The 24,943-nt window shown below is 37.9% G+C and overlaps 1 protein-coding gene across 13 annotated transcripts; it reads right to left on the bottom strand.

Annotated features, from left to right (window-relative positions):
- Window positions 1-24,941, bottom strand: LOC122085744 (glutathione S-transferase 2-like). Of its 13 annotated transcripts, none has more exons than XM_042654298.1 (13): window positions 24,450-24,928; window positions 24,155-24,260; window positions 23,807-23,863; window positions 19,253-19,338; window positions 19,076-19,147; window positions 18,393-18,446; window positions 18,210-18,285; window positions 13,061-13,122; window positions 12,740-12,799; window positions 10,590-12,130; window positions 10,323-10,436; window positions 9,237-9,497; window positions 7,698-8,593 (listed from the first exon to the last, which is right to left on the bottom strand). In XM_042654298.1, the coding sequence occupies exons 1-10, from the start codon at window positions 24,465-24,467 to the stop codon at window positions 12,029-12,031; spliced, it is 693 nt and encodes a 230-aa protein (XP_042510232.1). In that variant the 5' UTR covers window positions 24,468-24,928; the 3' UTR covers window positions 7,698-8,593; window positions 9,237-9,497; window positions 10,323-10,436; window positions 10,590-12,028. The 13 variants fall into 13 exon arrangements, with proteins under 13 accessions (XP_042510227.1, XP_042510226.1, XP_042510232.1 ...); XM_042654301.1 differs by having other exon boundaries at window positions 10,323-10,442; XM_042654303.1 differs by having other exon boundaries at window positions 9,237-10,436; window positions 10,590-10,799; window positions 24,450-24,934.
- Between the last annotated feature and the right edge of the window lie 2 nt (window positions 24,942-24,943).

Raw genomic sequence — 24,943 nt, forward strand, 5'->3', positions numbered from 1 at the left:
TACCAAAAAGGATCTGTTTACTTAAATTATAGTTCTCAATGTTTACTTAAATTATAGTTCTCAATATATCTATTCCCAGAGAAAGTAACATTTCTTGCCCTTTTATTTTATAGGGATGATTATGTTTATACAGAAACCATGAACAGTGGCTAGCAATGATTCTGATGTAAGTATCAGTTCAGACTTCAGATAAGCCATTATATGTATGTAAAATATACCACTAGACATCATGAATATGGAGAGGAGAACGCATCCTTACTGTACAATAGCATCAGGTTGTCTTTCTGGCAGAGAAGCTTGGAATGCTGGCAAAACTTTATAAGCTTCATAGATCCTACTTAAAGTTGGGAATTTGGACTGCATTAAAGGGAAAATGATTTAAGGTCAAATGATGACTATTAGAGCTAAACATTTCCTAAGAGTGGAACTTGTTTAATATTAGTAGATCCTCAATAGGATATCTCCTATTTCCTCAGATATATAAGATTGGTCTAAGATAGTTTAAACACATAATTACAATTGATTTATGTATCATCTCTATCCAATTGATCATGAAATAAAATATCCTTCCAGTATTTATGTTTGAGTGGAGATTCGAGGTTCAGAGGTGGCAAGTTTGATGGAAGTGAAGTCTAGATTAGCAGAGGGAGATCCAAAGGTGGTAAAAGGATGTCTGCAATCGAAAAGCAGGGGCCATTGGAGCCAGCAAGACTTGTTAAACTAAGCCAGATTTTTGGCTTCCACTATGAATACCTCATTCCATGGAGCCGCATGTCTAGCAATGAGTGGCCCAATAATCTTGACAGGGTGGAAGTTCAGATATAGAGTCTATAAGTTACTGCATTTCCAGAGGTGGGCTAGGATTATTCTCGTCTGTTTGATTATCAAAGTGGAGGAGTAGTGCATCCTGTTTTTTAAAATTTTGGATTTCAACAGTGTCAACATAGGCTATTGGTCTCTGGACTTTATTAATAATATTAATAAAGAAAAAGAGAAAAATCAGGAAAGGACTTAACCATATCAATGTTGAACCTTGTGATAGCTATACTGATCTGTGGGGCTAGAAAAACATCAGCCTGCATACAGATTAAACAAAAATTAGTTCGATCCTAATCAAAGAAAATAATTTTCTAATAAGTACTTCTGTCAGACTTTGCGTGAAAATTCCGAACGCTTCGTCATCAACCAGGAGTGATTCAGAAAATTTTAAAGACAATTAATGAAGCAGAAGCCAGCTGTTTGGTTATGAAAATCTTTTTCTGGTTTCAAAGGGGGCTCCTCTTAGGATGAGTAAATGGAAATATTACCTTGTAAATTTCGGGCAATCTTACTTTTATTTCTGGTCTCAGCCGAGCATGATCCATATTAACCAATTATCTAACTGTTCCATTGATTATGTAGGATACCTTTATAGTGTATGACTAAATTCTTAAGGGGGGTAAGGAGTCAAACGCCAGGAATTTTTGCTAATAGACACGAAGTTTGATACCATTGAAGGTAAGTGAAAGAGTTCAACTAAGCTTAGATAATGATGGGAGCATATGCGCTAGAACAGACCATGTATACTTCCTCTCCTGTAGCATATCTTCCATTAAAATCTTTCAGCAACTCCTCAAGAGCTGTTCAAACAGTAAAAGACAGTTCAGCGTAGCAGATAGAAATACAGTATGGTACAACTAAAGAATGAATATAAAGAAATGGCGAGAACATGCTTGAAACCTACAACATATAGATATTTTCCTTAAAGTTGGTAGCGAAAACCATACATCATCAGGTTAATGCCACAAGGCCCACAACTAAATAAATGAAATTTCAAAATGTCAATACAGTAATCCGTGATTCAGTAATTGCATATTATGTAAGAGTTAGACTGTTCATTGATTTCCATAATCTATCAATGGTGATAATTATAACTAGACAATAAATAATGCATAATTAAAATATAAGGAGTTAGTCCTACTTAAAAACAATTTTCCTTAAAAATTACTAGTACCTTTAATGTTTCTATTGAAGGGCTGAGTCACAGTGGCTTGAATTTCTTCAAAATTTTGTTCTATCAAATGTGTACTCTGCCTTGACATGTATCTCCCAAGATGGAAGCTTTTTCTTCGTATATTTGATGTTTAAGGGCAAGGGAGATTCCACACTTGGGCTACATATCCAGTACTCCGTAGTCTGTTGTCCACAACTTCCCGCCCCATGAAAAAATGAATAAAAAAATCAGTCCACAGTAGACCTTTGTTTTTACTCAACAGGCCTCAGGTTTTGGCCTTTTTTAGGTGGTTATTGAAGAGACCATGTACTTGGAGCTTCAGTGTTGGGAATATTTTACCCACCTAGGCAGATGGATTAACCCACTCTATCTAGTTGAGAAAATAGGCAGATTATTGGATGGACTGCCATAAGCATTGAATGTGTTCAAGTCTTCAAGAAAAACACAGAAATGCTTTTTCTTCCTCAAGGAACAGGGAGGTTACCTGTTCCTGTTTATTTCATATACTGGGTAGGTAGTCAGTCAGTACATGTGGATGTTTTGGACCTCCCAAGAAAATCTTCAAGCAAAATAACCTATTTTTATGATTGGATATTCACCCGATGAGATAGTAAAGATATTTTCAGCACTAGGTGGAACATATAGAAGAAAAAATTACCAGCAAAACCTTTTCCAATATGATTTTTAGTCCACAAGATTCGCTCTCCTGGACCAGCTTTTTCTTCTATGTATTTCTACAGAAATAAGAGGCCAATGTAACTAAAGATGGAAATATCATAAATTACACAATTAAGACACGGCATGATTATTGTAAATGCATCATAGGCAAGGGCAACATACCAGAAGTGACATCATATGCAGAGGCTGAATGCCAGATCCAACAATACTTGCTGCCTGTTAAGACAATGGTCTTCTTAGAATACTGGTGGGAAGTTAAGAAAACTACAAAAGTTAATGTGATACCTATTCTCCAAAAGTGCGAACACTACAGTTTTCGTAACAAATGGCTGCAGAGGATCAAAGTGATTTTTAGCTCATACTCTCCAGTCTCCACTCTGTACCACAACATGGGAATTTTTTCTTACGCTTCAAGTCACCAAAATGAATGGCTTAACTGGTTATAACTGGCTTGGGTTCTGCAACCCATGGCATCTTAACCTGTACAAGCCTTTTATACAGTAGCTGACAATATGCACTGACTTACACCAGAAAGGCACAATTCAATTCTTTTCTGGGTGTATATGTGTAATGGTTCCAACAAGCATGAAAGAGAAAATGGGCAATTAATACTGTTAGATCCTGCGGATCCAAATAGAAAGATTCAAGTTTTTCACTTGATTTGTACCACCAATGTGCATGCAGCCTTAAAGGTACTACACCTAAAGTCAGTAGCTGGGGCATAATTGATATTTCATTTGGAACTTGCCTGAACAGGTCAGACATTCTATACAAGAAAGTACAGAGTATGTGCAAAATTTGTTTGACAAAACAGTGATTCAGGTTATTGAATTTATAAGAATGTATCATCCTCAAAAACTAATTCCACAAGGAAATAGACTGCCCTTGGCAACTTCTTTTTCTTTTCCCTACCAACTACCAACTACCAACCCTCCCACACCCCCCCCCCCCAAAAAAAAACCCCCCAAATTGTTTTCGTATTGAAGGGCTTTACTTGAAATAAAGAACACTTTGAAACTTACCTGGAGATTTAGAGCTCTGCCCTTAAGATCAGGTGGCAAAAGAGCATTTTGGGGATACTTCTCTTCCAAATACTTGTTCCATTCAACAACAGTAACGAATAAGATTTAGAACTGATTCAGTCACTTGGTGGTTTTAAAAAGCCATAAAACATTAGGAAAGTTGATTCTCAAGTCAACTAACCAGCAAGATAGCTAAGGAGTCTCCAACCACCACATCACCATCCACTAGCACTGGAACATAGTGAAGAGGGTTCAAACGTTCAAACTCTGCAATCCAGTCATGAAATGTTTGAGGTCGAGCCAACTAAGTTCACATTATATATATATATATATGCTTACAACAACTCAGCCTTATCACAACTAAATGGGTTGACTATATGGATCCGTCCAAAGACAAAAACAATAATAAAACTGGTAAAAGGAAAGGAACACAGCAACACAACAGCATCTCAGTAAGTTGGCTACATGAGTCCTTGCCCTCTAATCAGCTCTATTCGACATCATATTTGGGACAAGTCCTAAACTATGCATGTCTTTCCTCACTACTTCTCCTGTGATCATTTTAGTCCTGCCCCTTTGCTTTCACTCCTCCTTACTAGTGCATCCCAAGCCTCCTGTTTGGACCAAATATATTATAGATATCACTTTTAGCTTACCAGAACTATACTACAAAGATTAAATTGAAATTCACCTGGGCTAAAGTGCTCTCCTTTTGAGAGATCTACTGCTTTGTACTCGTAAGTCAATCCTACAAAATCCAAGAATTTATCCCAAAAAAAGAAAACGTAGTTCATAACCATTAATCAAATCAAAGTTGATAACAAAAATGGACTTACCCCTATCAAAGATTTCAAAAACCAGCTATTAAAGAGACATCTCAAAGTATATAAATACAAATACCCTTTAGGTTTAAAGCGAAGCGAACGCGCCATGAACATGAGCTTTGCCAGTAAGAGTACAACAGAAGCTTTTGAGAGGAAGAAGATTGGAAACTACCAGAAACTTCCTGAAAGAAAATTATGGGAATTAATTTAAGTGGGATCTTATGCTCCAAAATTAGAATTTGAGATAGATTATGCAACATCGATCGAATTAAATGGAAAGAAGCTACTAAAAACACAATCTTGAACTCTAAAGACTTCGAATTTTAATTAAATAGACAGAGTTTTCAAATTTTTATAGATTGAAGGAAGATATCTATCTACCTGAGAGTTTGGATCCATATCGAGAAAGACTGAAACCAGAAATGGAAGATCTCTCTCTCTCTCTCTCTCTCTCTCTCACACACACACACACACACACACACACACCCCAACAGAGAAATGAGGTGCTGCCCGAAGTTCAGACTCCAAACACGACAATGGGGAGTGTAGCCTTGTAGCCTGTAAGAACTAGGAAGCCAAAGCTAGACGGTCAATGGCTCATGGCTCATGGCTCATGGCTCATGGCTCTTGGCTCACTGTGGTCTGAAAGTCAAAATATGTCAAATAGGGGTCACTGTTTTTGTGATCTAACAAATCCAGGATAAAGTGTGAAAACATGTGAGCATCGGATGGTCGAGAGGACTTCAGGACAAGTGTTTAGAAGTTCTTAGCCATCTGATGCTCACACACCACCATACTTATTGCAGAAAATAATTACTTCGATAAAATATATATGAGCATCAATAGCGATTAAAGATAGGGAAATTTTTTGTCACTCTCCTACACTTGGCCTATATTTATTAAAATTCTTTTACTTTTTTTTCTAATACTCCCCTGTTTTTAGACTTTTATATCTCTTTCTCCCCTGCTCCTTTTAAATACTGAGATTATCCCTCCTTTTCACTTGTAGCATACTAAACTTTTTTCAAATTAATTAAAAATTAAAATCAATACTTTACATGGTCCCATTCCTCCATTAGAGGGTGGCGAGTTCCCATAAATTTAGTCTATTTTCATTATGGAAGGATTAAGTGGTCTGAATCGGTATTGGTTGAGAAAGATACCAATCTAATACTTTTATCAATTTTTTTTACAATTATTTCTAATCCCCAAAACCAAGTGTTGCAATCGGAGAATGTTACATTAAATTCGATACTGATCCAAATTAGTATGGGGTTTTCATCGGGCTCATTCCTTCTGGTCTAGGGTTTTCGTCAGGCGAATTCCTCAGAGATTCTAGTTTGGGGTTTTGGTTCCTATTCAAATAAACCCTAGAAGTGAGAAATCACAGGTAAAAAGAGAGAATATATAACAGAGAGAAGGGGAAATCGAGCCCTTATTTTGGGGTTTTGGTCGACCCGGTGCGATTTCAAAACCAAGTTTTTAAACCAAGAGAGGTACCAATCCACCAGGCCATGTGTCGGCATCTCAGCCAGTCTCCACCAAAAAATGACGCCGTAGAGGCTTTCGATACGCCTCTGCCAGATTCACTCACCGCAGACGATTTTGATCCTCTCAGGCATTCCTTATCCTTTATCCATTTTAGAAGAACCTCGCAATGGGGAGGTCGGTCAAGCATTGAACCTTCATATTCAAGAACCCTAGGGAAAAGTCCAGAAAGTTTTTTTTTTTCTTTTTTTTTTTAACCAAAAAGTCTAGTTGAGCCAAAAAGGAACGGACAAGTCAATCTTATAGAAAAAGATTCTCTAATTAATTGGGTGGTCAATTTGTGATCTAACGTTGGAAAGACCTAAGGATATGTGTCCATATATTGGGATGTATGTCTAAGGTCCTCCTAGCTCTTAAATCACTAATTGGACACCCAATTAATTGGAGGAGCCGAATGTCTAGTACATTTGTACATATATATATATATATAAATTATAATAAATAGAAGAGAGAACACTACCTAATCATGTGGTCCTTGTACGAACCCAAGGGACAATGGAAGTGTGTATCTAAGCATCCAACAATAGGGGGTAGGATCATCATTTTACCACTCATGTGTTTGGCCACACAAGCGCACGATTAGGTAGTGTTTTTTCTTTCTCCTATAGTAATATAACCAAACCACATTGCACTTGAATTTTTTCATAATCAATCCCTCACCTTTAAATTTTTTAATAATATCACTCATTTCTTCTCTTCTCTTCTCTTCTCTTCTCTTCACTTAGTCCTAATTCTATCGTTTCCTCTTTCCGCAGATTTTTTTTTTCTTAATATTTCAGTTTTTTTATCAGGTCAAAACCGAATAGAAACCGAAATTATACCGAACCGGTTTTTGTATTGAAAATAGGTTACTATTCTCAATACAGTTCGGTTTTGATTTATGCATTCTCTTTCTCTATCTTAAACCGAACGGAAACCATGCCAAATAACCGATATGAAACCGTTTGATAACCGTAGCAATAATAGAACCCAAATTTCAATTGTACGTACGGCGTACCTTCCTTCTTCATTTAATTGATTTAACTGAATTGCGAACGTTGCTTCCTCCTTCCACCACTCGCATCACTCCTCTGCTTCATCCTTCACTGTGAGACTCAGAAATTAATCCTCCTTTTCAACATATCTATTTCTGATTCATTTATTTCCAAAACCACACAACTCTTTCGTATCTTTTAACCAATTCTGAAGTTTCAGAGATGAAACTCCTTAGCCAATTGATCAATCCAAATGGACCTCTTTCGATGATCTAAATTTGCCCATCATTCATTCCATTCTCCTCCCAAATTAAAATTCATCGGAGGATCCCAATCCAATTTTCGAGATATTGCCTGTGACTGTTGATTGCTCCGTTTTCTTATTCTAAAAAGTTTTTTTACTCGACTTAAAAGAACTTTTTAGAATAAGAACACGGATCAATCAAAAGAAGGTTACAAGTACTTAGATGGTTTGAGAACACAAACTGCTTCAAGGTATGCTTGCATTATTTATTTAGGGGGTGCAATTTTTTTGGGGGATCTTGCTGCTACAAGTACTCAAACGGTTTGAGAACACAGAAAAGGAAGGAAACATACCTTTTGTAGCAACAAGATCCCTAAAACTTGTTGAATATATAACTATAAAACCACCGATTTTAAGAAAAAAAAATCTTTACTTCAATTTCTAGGTTTCAAACCAATTTTGATTCTGTATACTTGAAACCTTGCTAAAACCTTTCTCGTGAATGTTTTGTTTCAATGCGTAACTCCTAATTTTTCCAGCAAGTCTCTCCTGTATACCAACTGCTATGGAAGAAGATCAAAGGGGTGTACCACCTGTCTCGAGAGTGCCGGATGAACAAACTGATATGGATCCAGAGGAGGATGTTCTGTTGATGATGATATTGAGGATATAATGTTTCCAAAGCTTGAGATAAGTTTGCTCTACAACTAGCAGCATCCATGGGGGTCCCTCTCAAAGCAGTTCTTATCCAAGGTATGCAACCCTCAGTCAGCCTTGATATGCCGAATGGTATGATATCCTTACCAGATCATCTCCTTCAAAATAGGTAGTTAGCAAATCTATTGCTATCCCTTGTTCCTCAGTTATCTAATGCCACCATCTCTGGCAAGGAAGCCAGATCCATGATGACTCACTCGGCCTCTCCTTTCCAACTACCATTGACCCAATTTCCAGAACTCCTCTATCCTAAATCCATGTATATCTAACAATCAGGTTGTGAACCAAAATGCACCCATTCCATCACTAGTAGCCACATCACCTATTTCATCACCCATTCCATCAGCCGTAGCTACATTTCAACATGGCCTTAACACCCTTTCCATGGCCTCCAACTTGAATGCACCACCCGTAGCCACATCCCAAATTGGTATACCCAGATTCAGTACATTGCTGTTTACCCAAGCCCCACCCATTCACATGCTTACAGGGAGACACTTTGGCAGAGAGCTACAACTGATTCAGGCCAAGTACGGACAAAAGAGTAAAATAGCTGAACACTTCTAAAGCGGTTGACTCTGTCATCTCGTCACCTACAAGAACGATGAACACTTTTTAATGCTCATAGGGGTAGGACAAGTGGCATTCAAAAGAGTCAAACATAAAAGCAAGGGACTTTCCACCGACTCAAGCCCCCTACCCACAAGAGTAAATAAGGAATTTTACCCCTTATTGGAATTAGGGTTTTCATTACACATATCCTATAAAAGAGAAAGAATGAATAAAAGAAATAAGTCAATCTCTCTCTCTCCCTCTCTCTCCACTGCTCCCCATCATTATTGTTGTCTGAAAACTAACGTTGGCATCAGAGAGTTCCGGCCAGAGTATCCCTCGGCCGTTCTCTTTTGAAGATCTCTCTCAGAGCCAATGGTGAATTTTCAGTCACAACCGAAGGTATAGAGCATCCAAATCATATACTTCTAAAACGTCCTTTTATTGCAAGTAGTCTAGTATGGTACGGGTGTTCTTTATCACATAGTCAATTCAGTAGCTGAATTAACAGTGTAATCTCATTCAAATTTGGGACATTTTTAACGTAGCAAGAGAGTCAGTCAGGAGTGTTTAGGAATTTCCAGCTTCATCAAGTGGTATCTATGGAGAGCAAGAAATGACCTTTTATTTACCATTAAAAAGTGGACACCATAAGATATTATTGAGACAACAAAGAAGGCTCACACAATTTTTGCAGGCTCAACCTCCATCATCCACTACTGCTTCAGCAGGGAATTGACAACAATTCTGCAAGTAACTCAGTTATGCCTACCTCCTCTTTGGTTCTACAAACTCAACACAGATGTAGCTTGGGTTTAGGATCAACAAAAGGGAGGCCTTGGTATGGTGATTCTTGATCATTTGGAAAGACCATGCCTGGCGAAGTCGGAACCATCCAATTTCAATAGCATTTCGTTAAGGGAGCCAATGGTAATTCGAAGTAACCTGGTGGAAGCTGTTGGTTAGTATGGAAATTTTTATGGTAGAATCGGATTGTCAAGAGTTGTATGCTTTCCTAAACCATGCATCTACCAACATTCCAATGGTGTGCAGCCTATAATGGAAGATATTCTTCATTTAACCTCTTTATTTCAGTTAATGTAACTTTGAGAAAATTCCTAGAGAGATTAACATGATAGTTGACTCCCTAGCCAGGAAGGCTCTGTCAATGACATGTACGACAGTATGGCCTATTTCCACTCCATGGTTGTTGGAGGCTTGTAACTCTACGCCAATGAGTTTTTAATACTCAGTTGAATATGATTGTTTTTTTACCAAAAAAAAAAAATTGACAAGGTACAAGACTCCATCAACCATGGAGTGGAATTAGGCCAAACTGTCATACACATTAATGACAACACCTTCCAGGCTAGGGAATCAGCTAACTTTTTTATTTCCCTAGGAACATACTAAAAGTACATGAGAGAAAATAAGTAGACAAATATAATAAGATGTCCCCAGTCACAGGCTACACAAATAATAGAATGTTTGGTGATGTTCCAATGATGTAAGAAACGAGCTCTTTGCAATCCGTCTCCACTATAAACCGTTCCATGCTATCAGCCTATTAGAGAATGCCTCCAACATTCCACTTCTAACAGTCATTGCCTCATCTAGAAGAATATTACTAAAAACTGCTGGCTTAGACTTTGCGAAACATGGATGCCCCAGGTGGTCTCTGATCATGATTCCTAATCCCCCTCTTTGATCCTTACTCCAAGATGCATCAACATTAAGCTTACGGTAGGGAGAGGGAGGAAATATCCATACCTATACTCCACTCCTGATTTCTTGAACCATGGCTGATTCAGCCTTCTTTCAATCCAATTTCCAAAAGGGATGGAATCAGCCAGTATTGGGCAGCATGGCCAATCCGATCTGACCCTGATCCTTGAAATTATGAAACTGAGTCAACTGCTATAATAACATGATATCCCACTCCCCCCCACCACCACCCTCCCAAACCCAAAAAATAAAAAACCAGCACATGTCTTAAGTTCTAAAAATCCACTGAAACCAAAAAAAACTGTCAATTACCTCAATTTCTCCGAACCTGGCTTCCTCATTTCAGTTCCATGATGACAAGAAAACTGGATCCTCTCCTGCCGAATGAAGACTGCCTTGGTACCTTAGCAATGGTGTGCCGATCCACACGAATAATCCCAGCATAAAATTCTGAGTCAGCCTCTAACAGGAAGAGAGGAAAGCGAATCTACGTCAATGTGCAAAATTATCCTCCCTGTGAGTCTGAAAGCAACAAATAGCAGAACAATATGTGAACCTGAAAACTGAAGAAGTGGCAGCTTTCTCAAACTTCCTGACCAACCTTAGCGGTCAAAGAACAACTGTCATCATTCCATGAAGATAGAAATCTCTTACTCCCATGTCTCATAGGCTCATACTATGTTTTCAGTTGCCAAAATTTATTTCAAGGGTACCAAGTTTTAGAAATCCATCCCAACAGATATAATGCAGCAGGACAATAGACCACAGGAAATATAGCCACATTGACTGCAAGGGAAACCAAGGTGGAAGTAGTGTGTACATGTGCTGGCTACAACCAACCATGCTACCATTATGTTTTCATGTTATGGCACCCCAGTTCTCCAGATATGGCAGTGTTTAAATCCACAATATCTAGTAGCAGCTAAAGGTTGATATACCTAACCTCTATGATCTAACGAAATGTCACCCCCATTTCCGACTTCAAAATGTCTTCTAGTAAAATCAGTGTTCTGACCTATATCCCTTAATGTCTGCTAAGTGGAGGTCTTCACCATCAAGATTTTATCGAAAGAGCAAACATATGCAAGGCTTTCTTTTTTCCACAGGGGGAAGAGGGGGATGGAAGGTGGAGAAATTGCACAAAATCTTATGAATGGGAGGGGGTGGCTTTGCCCCTCAATATCAAAGACTGATAATTCATATAAAGTGCCTACTTCCTAGTAACAATCATATACGTAGGTAAACATATAGATGAAAGTACATGAAACCACAGAGGAAAAAAAGAACCAGTGACTACGATTGTAGTTTTCCAGTCATCGTCTAACAGTAGTCTTTACGTCTTTGATTGGTTGGCTAGACAGTATCAAAAGCTTTTTAATAGATTGGTGAAGTTCAAAATAAATATCCATAAGAATCATTTCCAATAATATATTTCAAATGTTGCCAAGTTTCCACGTAATAAGAATACTTAAACCCATAGTAGCATACAGCTTCTGGTAATTTTAATTATGGTTCTCAAAATATCACTAAGCATCCCCAGAGAAAGTAAATGGAAAAATATGAAATTTTTGTAACATTTCTTTCCATTTTATTTTATTGTCTATACTCTTGAATAGTTGAAGGATCTGATACCCTTCCCATAGAAGATTGATGGAAATAATTCATAAATGCTTAAATAATGTATCAGTTCAGATAAGCCAGTATATGTATGCAAAATATATTGCTGGACATCATGGAGACGATAATGCATCCTACTGCACAATAGCATCAGGTTGTCTTTCTGGCAGAGAAGCTTGGAATGCTGGTAGAACTTTATAAGCTTCATAGATCCTACTTAAAGTTGGAAATTTGGACTGCATCAAAAAGAAAATGATTTAACAAAGGATGGCTAATAGAGCTAAACCAGTGCCTAGAAGCAGAACTTGCATAATATTAGTAGATCCTTATAGGATATCTTGTTTTTTTCAGATAGGCTTAGTTATATAAGATTGGTATAAGATGGTTTAAATACATCAGTATAATTGATTGTATCATCTCTGTCCAATTGATCATGAAATAAAATATGCTTCAAGTCTTTATGTTTGAGTGAAGCTTCAAGGTTCAGAGGTGGAAAGTTTGATGGAAATAAGCTCTATATCAACAGAAGGTGATCCAAAGGTGGTAAAAGGATGCAGAAAACAAAAGACAGGGCCAATTGGAGCCAGCAAGACTTATTAAACCAGGACAGATTTGTTGCTTCCAGTATGAGTACCTAATTCCTTGGAGCCACATGTATGGTAACGAGTTGCCCAGTGAGCTTGAAATAGTGGGAGTTCAGATATAGAGTTCTATATGTCATTCCATTTTGGCATCTTGTTTTTTAATATTTCGCATTGCAACAGTATCAGCATACGCTATTGGTCTCTTGAACTTATTAATAATATTAATAAAGAAAAAGGGGGGCAATCAGGAAAGGACTTCACCATATCAAGGTTGAACCTTCTGATTGCTATACAAATTTGTGGTGCTAGAAAAACATCAGCCTGCATAGAGATTAAAACAAATATTCGTTGGTTAGTTCGATTCTATCCAGAGAAAATAATTTATTATCAAGTACTCTATCAGATTTTGAATGAAATTCACAACACTAAGGTCATCAACTAGGAAATGATTCAGAATATTTAAAAACAATCAATGAAGCAGAAGCCAGCTGTTGGTTATGAAATAGTTCGGTTAGCTCAAGGTAAGTAAAATAGTTCAACTAAGCTTTGATAATGACGAGAGTATACAGTACCAGAACAGACCATGTATACTTCATCTCCTGTAGCATATCTGCCATTGAATTCTTTCAGCAACTTCTCAAGACCTGTTCAAACAGTAGAAGACAGTTCAGAGTAGCAGACAGAAATCTGGAATGGTACAATTGTGCATATATCATACTACTATTAAAAAGCCCGTGCTCCATGTCTTTGGTATACTTTTTCAAAAAGACAAAAAGAGCCATTGATATCTACAAAAAAAAAACTTTCTGACCAAAAAACCCCTCCAAATGGAAGAGAAAAAATGATACATAATAACCCATGTGGGCATTCTTCCTATTGCTCCTCTCTCTCTCTCCATAATTATAATTATTTAAAAAAAAAAAAAAACTCCCCCATCCTCTAACGTTTCCCCCTCCCCAGTCTCCATAATTCTCCCTCTCTCCTTTCCCTAAACCTGGAGGATAAAGGGGGAAGTAAAAATCCCTAATAATTCATCCTCTAACGTTTCTCCCTCCCCACTTTCCATAATTATCTCTCTTTTCCCTAAACGTAGAGTAGAAAGGGAAATCCCTAATAATTAGGAATTAAGGAATCAAATTGTGGGATCATTATTGGGGGGTTGGGAAATAATACGGATCCATATGAAATCCTTAATCTGGCTTGCCACCTCACCTCGTGGTTACCCCAACATAGCTTTAATTCCAGAAATATTTTTTTATTATTCTTTTATATAAAAACTAAATATTTAAAATATATAACGAATAGAAGAATCCCTGCTCTAGGAGGGAAAACGATAGAAGAAGAAGAAAGGTCTCTCTGACCAACAAAAAATCCAAACGAAACTTTAGAAGAAGAAAGGTCTCTCTCGTGCACAGTGTTCCCAACCATCGTTTGCAACCTAAAAGCCTCCTAGTAGGTAAACCACCAAAAGACACAACACAACTATAAGCCTCCAAGAAGGGAGACCACCTCTCTCATTTTTCTGGCTCTCAACGGTCGATCATATCTCCCTCATGCGCTGTGTTCCCAACCGTCATTTGCAACCCAAAAGCCTCTAGAACTTCACCAGTTCTCTACCTCAAGGTAAGATCTCTCTCTCTCTCTCTCTCTCTCTCTCTCTCTCTCTCTCTCTCTCTCTCTCTCTCTCTCTCTCTCTCTCTCTCTCTCGGTCTTTGCTTAGGGGGGCTGAAGAGGACTTTAGGCTGAACGAGAATTTATTTTGTTCATCTTGGTTAACTAATTGAACTATTAGTTGAGGAAACCAAATGGGTTCCATCTTGGTTAACTCTCCCTTGGCCCTTGCAGAAAAGAGACAACATGAGATGAGACAAGACAAGGCATAAGAGGCCGAAAGACCCTTTCTTCTGAAGTCGGTTTTGTCGAAGAAACCTTTCTTACAGCTCTATTTCGCATCAAGGTAAGCAACTGAATGATCTACCTGAATTCATCCTTCAGTAATTTCCTATGTTTTTCTAGGTTATTGTTTTTGAGTTTGATTTCTTTATATTTCCATGATTCTTTTCTTTTTTTATTTTTTAATTGAAAGGTCCATGCACTGATTTGTTTTGCAGAATCTGCAGGCAGAAATTTCATTATTTTATAGATTATTCTTTTGGAGTTTGATTTCTGTAATTTCCTATTTTTTTTAATTGAAAATCTATGCGCGGTGTAGACATATGAAGATGGTTTATTCATTACCTTTGCTTTCAACTTGATTTAGTATGCCTTGTACTTTGCATCTCTCTTCACCAACTATTATTTCACTGTTTGGCTTGGTAACTAAAAAGAGAACTGGGCCAATTTAAAGACTTCCTATCTTAACCAGTGTTGTGGTCTTTGCCACTTAAATTATACATTTTCTATATTTGAAATTTATCAAAATAATCTAGATTCCATCTTTTGAGAATGGTTTCTATTAGAAGGTCTGATTCACTTTCCATCTTGTCATGGAGCATCATGCATGCGACCTATTCCAAGAGGACTTGAAAGGATAAAGATAAGAACATAAAAGAGGGAACTCAATCATGTTTCAATTACATCTCAAACATGACCTCACACAACTCCATCCAAATGATTAATTCTTTATGGGTATTTTGATAACTTATTATTGGAGGGAGGAAGTTTGCATGAGTCAATGAACAGTATGAGTTTCTACTTGGATATCAAAACTAATTAAGAACCATTTCCTCAATGAACCTTTTTAAAATGCCAAATTCTTTTGCGGCCAATCTACTCCCTGTAATAATTATGTGTGTGTAAAATTGGGAAAAATATTTATGAGTTAAAACTTAAAGTACTTTCTACAAGCATAAATATTAAAAATTCATAGGTTAAAAGTACTTTCTGTCTACCACCTATCAAATGCGTGCAAGTTTGCTAGTATATATATATATATAGAGAGAGAGAGAGAGAGAACAGGCTGTGCACACTGCCGGTGTACCGTGAGCTAGCACCCTCTGTGTCTATCTCTCTCTTCCACACTTTAAAATGACCTCCCTGCCCCTCCTCTATGATGCTCCATCCTGTGCCCCAATTGGTCCCACCACTAGCTTACCGCACATAGACAGTCTGCCTATCCCTCTCCCATATACAAATTTCAAACATAAGGAGTTAGTCCTACTCAAGGATTAAAGTATCGGTATCGGTCGCCGTATCGGTCGGCCAAAATTAAGATACGTATCGGAGGGTATCGTATCGTATCGGAGATACACTAAGATACGCTAAAGATACACACATAAATGGATAGGAAATATTTTTTAAACACTTTTGCATAAAGAATTTGTTAAAAAAAGCTATTGATAACATGTATTATGCATAAACACTAAATTGAGGGTATCGTACTAAGAATTCAAGGTCTGTAGTTGTCCCATAAATGTAAAATCCTTGTTTCCAACCTTGATTTCCACTTTAGTTAGAGAGAAATATGACTGACAGCAACTTTGAAACAAAAACCCTTCAAAAAATCATTTTTTTTTTCTGAAAAATTACCCATATTGGCCATTATATGACCGTAGAGGCGATACGTATCGATATTCACCGATACGTACCGATATATATATTGATACTCACCGATACGTGCTGATATATACCGATACGTACCGATCGATACATACCGATACGTACCAATACATACCGAAACGTACATTTTACCTCAATTTTATATTTTTCATAGAGTCGTATCGAGGCATGTCGTATCGTATCGATGTGTATTAGTGGTGTATTGATGCATATCGGTATGTATTGTAGGATATATATCGATACGAAATGATTTAAAAAATTCAATGTATCGTATCGGTGTGTATCGTATCGGCCGACTAAATTTAAGATACGTATCGGAGGGTATCGTATCGGTATCGGAGATACTTAAAACCATGAGTCCTACTACAAAAACTAGACCTTAGAAAATTACAACCACCGTTCATATTTCTGTTGAAGGGCAGAGTGGCTTGAATTTGTCCAGAATTTTGTTCTATCAAATGTGTACTCTGCCTTGACATCAGCATTGAATGTGTTCAAGATAAATATGGAAGTGTTTTTCCTTCCACAGGGAACAGGTAGGAAACCTGTTGCCGTCTATTGCATAAACTGGGTAGGTATTCAGTACATGTGGAGGTTTAAAATCTTTGAGGAAACTAACCCAGGTTTTGTTCCTCCCAAGAAAATCTTTGAGGAAACTAACCGATTTATATGATTGAGACTATCACATCTTGATGCAGATCCAAGGTTTGCTAAACAGTACATGTGCAAGAAGATCCATCTATCCATCAGCCCAGTAGCCCAGCTAGCCATCATCCAGCCAGCCCATCAAGCCAAGTAGCCCAACCTGGCCAGGCAGCATAGGCCCAAGTCTTTATGGGCCAAGTTTGGGCCCATAAAGATATTCCATTTAATCTTGCCTGGGAGACCTTTAATTAGTTTCCATTTCATTTCTATTTTGATTTAGAGATCTATTTGTCTTTGCTCGGATCAATGTAGCCGACACCATTTAGTTGGGATAAAGCTGAATTTGTTGCTTGATTTAGAGATCTCTTTATGTTAGTATTAGTTACTAATGCGGGATTCTTTCTATTTTGTAGAGTATCTAGAAGCTAGGTCACATATTGTGTCTAGTTTCTAATTTAGTTGAAAACTATCTTTTAAAGATTTCCCTCTCCAGGCAAGAGGGGGGATCAAGCTATTGTGTATTGCAAGTATTAATAGAAGAGGGGTCTCTTGACATACCTCCACGATTTTTAGATAGAATTTTCCATGGAATTTTGCTGTGTTCTTCTTGTGTGATGCGAAAGTTCTGTGGGAGGCAAAAAACATAGTGGGAGACTAGTGGTGCTGATGAGAAAGTAGCAAGGTGTAGTGAGAGGCTCTTCCATATCTTTTTCTTCTATTTGGTTTATTCTGTTATCTTTATACTGTCCTGCACATCAAGGTGAGTGATAGGACTGATTTCTACAAGTAAAATGATTGTTGGCTCCTATGCTGTGATATTCCATCAATATTGGAAATTAAACTTTTCTGTTGATAGAAGTAGCTTACAATTAACTATTATGATGTTCTTGACTGCTAATCCCAAGTGACTGATACTCCATTATCTAATCACTGGCTTGGTGACAAAATTTGGGAATTCCAAGAGACAACCAAGCACTGCCTTCGATATTAGTTTGGGACTGTTCGGACCTGTGGTCTGATAGTTGCAAGTAGTTTCCAATTTGTGTCCACAGTTACTATTTCTATGAGGTTGTTGGTTTACGCAATCTAGCCATTGGATTGAATTGAATTTAACGTATTATGTTCTACCCATTGAATGGTAAATCAATTTGTATTCTTATACAGTTCTGTGGCAAGGAGTGAAGTTACAGCAATGTTTCTAATTCTGGAACTAGTCACTATTTCCATTTTTCTGTCAATAACTTTGAATCCAGATGTTGGATCTTTACTTAACTTCGAGGGTTTTCAAGTTCTAATAGTTGACTTTACCTGGTTGAGGTTTGAGCCAAATTCAAACCCTAGATAGGTGATTATTTGAGACATATACCCTGCTGATGTGAGTCCTGCGATTCTGTTTGTGTGTAGGACCGTAGAATAGTGTAACCTAATTGCTGTTGGGTTTTATTCCAATACATCCATTTGATGTTCAGCCCATGAGACAGCAGAGATATTTTCAGCACTAGGTGGAACATATCAAAGAGACACTTACCATCAAAACCTTTTCCCATATGATTTTCAGTCCACAAGAGTCGTACTCCAGGACCAGCTTTTTCTTCAATGTATTCCTACAGAGTAAAGAGGCCCAGGTAACTACAAGATTAAAGTATCATGAATTTCACAATTAAGACGCTGCATGATGACTGTAAATTCATCGCAGGCAAGGATAACATACCAAAAGTGACATTAGATGCCGGGGATGAATGCTAGAGCTAACAATACTTGCTGCCTGCTAACACAAAAGCCTTTTTAGAATATAGGCGGCAAGTTGGGAACACTACAAAAGTTAACGTGTTACGGTGATACCCCATTCTCTCAACTGTAAACCTTACAGATACTCTAAAGTCGTTGCTGAGGATCATAGAAAGTGATTTAGCTCATACTCTCCCCCCTTTGCCACAACTTTAGTAGTGTCCCAATATAACATTGGAAATTTTTGTTACATTGCAAGCCACCAAAATGAATGGTCTCAACGATTAAAACTTCTTGGTTTCTACAACCCATGGCATCTTAACATGTAGGAGAATTCTATACGGAAACTCAAAAGCCGTGAAGAAAGAGCTGACAAATACACACCGACTTTCACTAGAGAGCACAATTCAATTCTTTTCTGGGTGCAATGGATGCCAACAAGCAAGAATCTATAAATTGATATGGAAAGAGAAAATGGGTCTAATTTTTTCAGAAGCCAGGGCATAACTGACATTTCACTTGGAACTCACCTGGCAGGTCAGACATTCTATACAAGCAAGTACAGAGCATGTGCATAAATTTTTGAAGAAACAGTGATCAACCCACCAAAAAAAAATGAGAGAAGAGTATCAAAGGACTTGAAATGAAGAATACTTTGAAACTTACCTGGAGATTAAGAGCACTGCCCTTAGGATCAGATGGCAAAAGAGCATTTTGGGGATATTTCTCTTCCAAATACTTTTCAAAAACAATAATAACACGAAAGAATAAGCACTACCTCAATCACTTGGGATTTTAAAAAGCCATTAAATATTGAAAAAGTTAATTCTCATGTCCACTAACCAACAAGATGGCGAAAGAGTCTCCAACCACAACATCACCATCCACTAACACTGGAACATAGTGAAGAGGGTTCAGACGCTCAAATTCTGCAAGTCAGGAATGAAATGTTTAAGGTCTTGCCAACTAAGTTCACATGTATATGCATGCTTACACACTAATAATAGGCATGCCTGCGTGAAAACTTGGCTTGGACCAAATGCATATATTATAGATATTACTTTTAGTGCACCAGAGCAATACTACTGTTGTATTAAATGAATTGATAAAAAGAAATAGAAGTTTCAAAATACCTCTTTTGTTTTTCCTTTTTAAATACTGGGAAATGTTTAGTCCCACATTACTTATGAAAGAGAAAGGAGTGTGGTTCACATTGTATAATGGGAACTAAAAGGATAGCATTCTTTGGAAGAAAGGCACCCTATGATCTCTTGTCTCAAGGGAGGTTCAGGGTTAATTTCCTCACGCGTGCATGCACACCAAGCCAGGTCATGGCGTCGCGAGGCCTTGGTGTATATGGTTCTTTTTGCTCAGGACTTGACTCTAGTTTTCCTTTTGCTAACGTCGCATAGGGTTTTTCCGATGTCAGATTTGTTTCTTCTAATGCCAACTATTATGTGTTGAACATTGAACAAGGTTTACCTACATCGGATGAGCATCATCTGACACATTGCCAGTGATCTTTCATTGCATACCGTCCATATGCATTGGACCATGGTTTTAGTAATCAGTATCAGATCGGCCGAATCGTCCAATCCATACCAGTATCGGCATAGGCCGATACCGATTCCTGGCCGGTCTTGAATCGTGAATTACTATCGGATCAAGGGTCAAAAAATGATTTTTAATGAAAACAAGGGTAAAACTGTCCAATCTGGGCTGATCTGGATCAATATTGGATCAGTATCAGCCAAGACATATCCCAATCTCGATAACGATATTAAACCCATGCATTGGATGCCAACAATAGCTAGTTTTCGGTGTCTTCTCTTTCAGAGAAACATATACTTTGGGTTCTTTTGGATAGGTGTTTCCAAGGGGCATTCTCCTTTATAAATAGAGGGTGTCCCTGACACTAGGGAATATATTCCTAGTGTTCCATTACCTCTCTCATAATCATTTGCTCTCTCTCTCTCTGGTTTTCTTTTGCTTACTGTTTTGAGAGTTCTCTTTGTTCCATTCTTTTGGTTGATTGAGCACAACCTAAGTGTGTCCTAACGTGGCCCATTGAGTGAATGTAAGAACTACAAGAAGGCTTAAGAAGTTGTTCCATGTTGGAAATCGATTCGTCCATATTGCACTATAAGGAGGTGACTACGATCTTAAGAAGAGTAACGGATGACATGACCCAGCCCCCACCAAGTGTTTGTGTATCAAGCTCTCCAATTGTACGTGGTTGCTTCATTCAAGGGTTTAGCGGTTGAGATAAGTTCAGGTTTTAAAAATAGGGAATCAGATCAGTGAATCAGCTGATTTATATCAGAATCAGTGGTGGCTAAGTGTAGACACCCAATTTTGTCACCCTCACCCGGCAATGACAATACAAGGACGGTGGACGCGAACTCACTTCCAATCAACAGAGATGCTTGACAGTGGTAATCCATCCTTAACCATTCCCAAACCTACCCAAACCATGATTTACCCAAAAACCCTAAAACCCGATGCGGGAGGAAAGAGGGTCCAATTTTTACTTTTCATATGCGAAGGAATCAGGTCAAAAGTGACCGTACGAATGGATAGTACTCGAAAATACGATTCCAACGATATATGGTGCATCAAAATCAGACTTACGGATCTCCCGTAATCATTCTCGAAAGTCATTCCTGGCTTCCACAGATTTTTCGACATTTCCGTATTTTTTCCAGAAACTCCCCCAACACTCGGGTTTTCTGGTAAAAATCCCACTTTTTGAGAAAAGATTCCATTTGCCAGAAAATATCTTCTCCACTTTCAAAAGTAAGAAAACATCTTGTCCACTTTCACTAGCAAGAGAAAATCTTCACCATTTTCAAAAATGTCACATCACACTTTATGTCATGTCATTGGTCTTTACCCACTAGGTAAAAATTAGGTATCATTACCTCATTGATTAAAATTCTCCCGACAGTAGGATTTTCTGCTAAAAAATTTTTCGACAGTCAGGTTTTCTACTAAAAATCCCACTTTTTGAGAAAAGATTTCATTTTCCAGAAAATATCTTCTCCACTTTCAAAAGCAAGAAAACATCTTGTCCACTTTCACAAGCAAGAAAATATCTTCACCATTTTCAAAAATATCACATCACACTTTATGTCATGTCACTGGTCTTTACCCACTGGGTAAAAATTAGGTGTCATCACCTCATTAATTTCAAAAAACTATAAATAACCCCCTTTCACTTGTATAAAGACACCAAAGACTCTTAAGAGCAACCCCTTTCTTGTAGGAGCTCTGCCCTCTCTTCTTCTCCTTCCTTTCCCCTTTGAATTTCTTCAGGCCTTCGAAGCAAACTTCGTAAAGATCCGAAGTTCTACTCAGATCTTCGAAGTGTTCTTTGGGGTTTTGAAGAACTTCAATCCAAGTTTTAGTTCGATCCATTTTTTGCCAAAAATGGAAATTTTTTAGCTTTCCCCTTTTAGTGTTTTTGTTTTTTTGCCAAAAAATGAAAGTTTCAAGCCGAAGCCCTGTCCGAGTGCCACCTCAGCCTAGTCTTCCATAATCCATCCACAGAGGAAGCTCTGCCCGAGTGCGCCTGGAATCTTTTCCAAAAATAGTCAGCCCCAGCGGAAGCTTTGCCCAAGTGCCCCTGGAATCTTTCCAAAAGTAGCCCATCCCTAGCGGAAGCTCTGCCGGAATCAACAGTCAACAAACAAGCCAATCCAAAGTCAGACCTATGTCCACAGATAACCATAATCAACATCTCCTGAAACCGAAAGTTGGAGTTCAAAACCATCTTTCCCCGAGCCGAGAGAATCTACAAGAAAATTCAACATCAACCACGGGCCCATCCCTCTTTGGCCCGAAACAAGGGTCAAATTCAGGTATAATCTCTCTCCTCATTTAAGCATAATGTAGATATCAAATTCAGGCACTCAGACAGAGCTTCAGCTTGAAACTTTCCTTTTTTGGCAAAAACAAAAAACAAAAGCACTCAAAGAGGGAAGCTAAAAACTTTCTATTTTTTGGCAAAAAATGGATCGAACTAAAACTTGGATTGAAGTTCTTCAAAACCCCGAAGAACACTTCGAAGATCCAACAGAACTTTGGATCTTTACGAAGATCACTTCAAAGGCCCGAAGAAGCTCAAAGAGGAAGAGAAGGAGGAGGAGAGAGGGCAGAGCTCCTACAAGAAAGGGGTTGCTCTTAAGAGAGTCTTTGGTGTCCTTTTACAAGTAAAAGGGGGTATTTATAGTTTTTTGAAATCAATGAGGTGATGAGACCTAATTTTTACCCAGTGGATAAAGACCAGTGACATGACATAAAGTGTGATGTGATATTTTTGAAAATTGTGAAGATATTTTCTTGTGAAAGTGGACAAGATATCTTCTTGCTTTTGAAAGTGGAGAAGATATTTTCTGACAAATGGAACATTTTCTCAAAAAATGGGATTTTTCGCAGAAAATCCGACTGTCGAAAAAATTTTTAGTAGAAAACCCGACTGTCTGGAGAATTTTAATTAATGAGGTAATGACACCTAATTTTTACCTAGTAGGTAAAGACCAATGACATAACATAAAGTGTGATGTGATATGACATAAAGTGTGATGTGACATTTTTGAAAATGGTGAAGATTTTCTCTTGCTTGTGAAAGTGGACAAAATATTTTCTTACTTTTAAGAGTGGAGAAGATATTTTCTGACAAATGGAATCTTTTCTCAAAAAGTGGGATTTTTAACAGAAAACCGACTGTAGGGAGAATTTCTGGAAAAAATACGGAAATGTCAAAAAAATCTTTGGAAATGCCGGGAATAATTACTGGAGATCCGCAAGTCTGATTTTGACGAACCATATATCGTTGGAATCGTATTTCCAATACTAGATGCAATTTATTCCTATTCTGCAAACCTTATCCACCAAAGGATATCAAGAGAGAGGAGAGAATGCTCGAATCCCGGAGACCTTCCCCCTGACAGGGATATCTCCGATCCGAGGCCCGCTACCCTCACAGTGGCGATTCCACTGGGGACTTGTCAAACTTCAGATACTAGATGCAATTTATTCCTATTCCGCATGCATGGCTATATTATCAAACATATGTACATTAAATAAAAACAACTATTTATGTACACTAAAGCAAGGTCAATTAAATATCTACCTTATGCTTAAATGAGGAGAGAGATTATATGTACATTAAATACTGAGTCGGATCAGAATCGGCGGTGTAGTGACCGATTACGGCCAATCCCTGCCAATTATGTTCACTTTCCAGTCAATTCAGGTTGATTCAAGTCCGGAATCGACACTGACTGAATCAATCCCTGATTCCTTTTTTCAAATCCCTGGATAAGTTGGATATTCTCAAATTTTCTTTAGCATATTTTGCAACAACTACTACAATTAAGGAAAACTCAAAATCACCTAGGCTAAAGTGCTCTCCATTTAGTAGATCTACCGCTTTGTACTCATAAGTGAGTCCTACAAAATCCAAGAATTTATTAAAAATAAAATAAAATCAATTGAAAAATAAAGATCATAACTCTGCATCAGTATATCATTCATTTCATGGTTCCCAGTTCTGATTCATAGCATAGAACGCTAAACTACCAAAGTAGATAAAGCAGAAAAATAACAATGAAAACCTAAGTTAAGGAAGGCAAAACATAACCATTAACCAAATCAATGTTAATAACAAAACTGGACTACATCTATTCTAGCTGTCAAAAACAGGCTACCAAAGAAACATCTAAGCATATACAATACAAGTACCCTTTAGGTTTAAAGCGAACCAGACGCGCCATGAACATGGGCTTTGCCAGTAAGAGTACAACAGAAGCTTTGTAGAGGCAGAAGAATGGGAACTACCACAGACTTCCTGCAAGAAAATGCTAGGAATTAATATAAGTAGGATCTAATATCCCGAAATTTTCATTAGAAAGCATTTAAATTATGCAACATCGATCAAACCAAGTGGGAAGAAGCTAGTGGTTCTAACATGATCTCGAACTCTGAAACTCAAGAGTGAAATAACGAATTTCGAACTTTCATGGAGATAAGGAGATACCTGAGAGTTTGGATCCATATCTAGAAAGACTGAAACCAGACAAATGGTAGATTTCTCTTAATACCAACAGAGAAATTCGGATATGCCAAAACTCGAAAAACGGCACTGGGTAGTGCAACCATGTAGGAAGCCAGTCAACGACACATGAATCTTGCCACATTGTGGTCTGAGAAGTTAAACGATGTCAATTAGGGTTCATAGACAGGGGAGGTGCCTTCTAAACTCGGATAGTTCCTCCCCAGTCGCTGACTCTCAGGTATGTTCGAATGGACCAAAATGCCAAATGCCTCGCCCGACTCGCTATTTACTTTGTTACCAGCTGACGAACCTATGGGAATTCTGCTTTTGGTGCTGAAAGTGAAAGAGACCGTTTTTCTGGTGGGTAAAAGTATAAGCTACCGGTGGAGGCTACATCAGCAGTTTCTCTCTCCACCTTTGCTAGCTGAGAGATCCCTCTTCGTTTTTTTTATCCCCTACGACACTGCTGATCACTG

Source organism: Macadamia integrifolia, chromosome 8 (assembly GCF_013358625.1).
Source record: "Macadamia integrifolia cultivar HAES 741 chromosome 8, SCU_Mint_v3, whole genome shotgun sequence".
NCBI classification, from domain to species: Eukaryota; Viridiplantae; Streptophyta; class Magnoliopsida; order Proteales; family Proteaceae; genus Macadamia; species Macadamia integrifolia.

What these genes read in the sequence shown, in the direction of transcription:
- LOC122085744 (XM_042654293.1), bottom strand. An exon ending in CTTCGCTTTAAACCTAAAGG is followed by an intron (nt 4,442 to 4,593) that starts GTATTTGTATTT and finishes TGGATTTTGTAG; the next exon opens with GATTGACTTACGAGTACAAA. An exon ending in GCAGAGCTCTAAATCTCCAG is followed by an intron (nt 2,888 to 3,693) that starts GTAAGTTTCAAA and finishes TTGTCTTAACAG; the next exon opens with GCAGCAAGTATTGTTGGATC.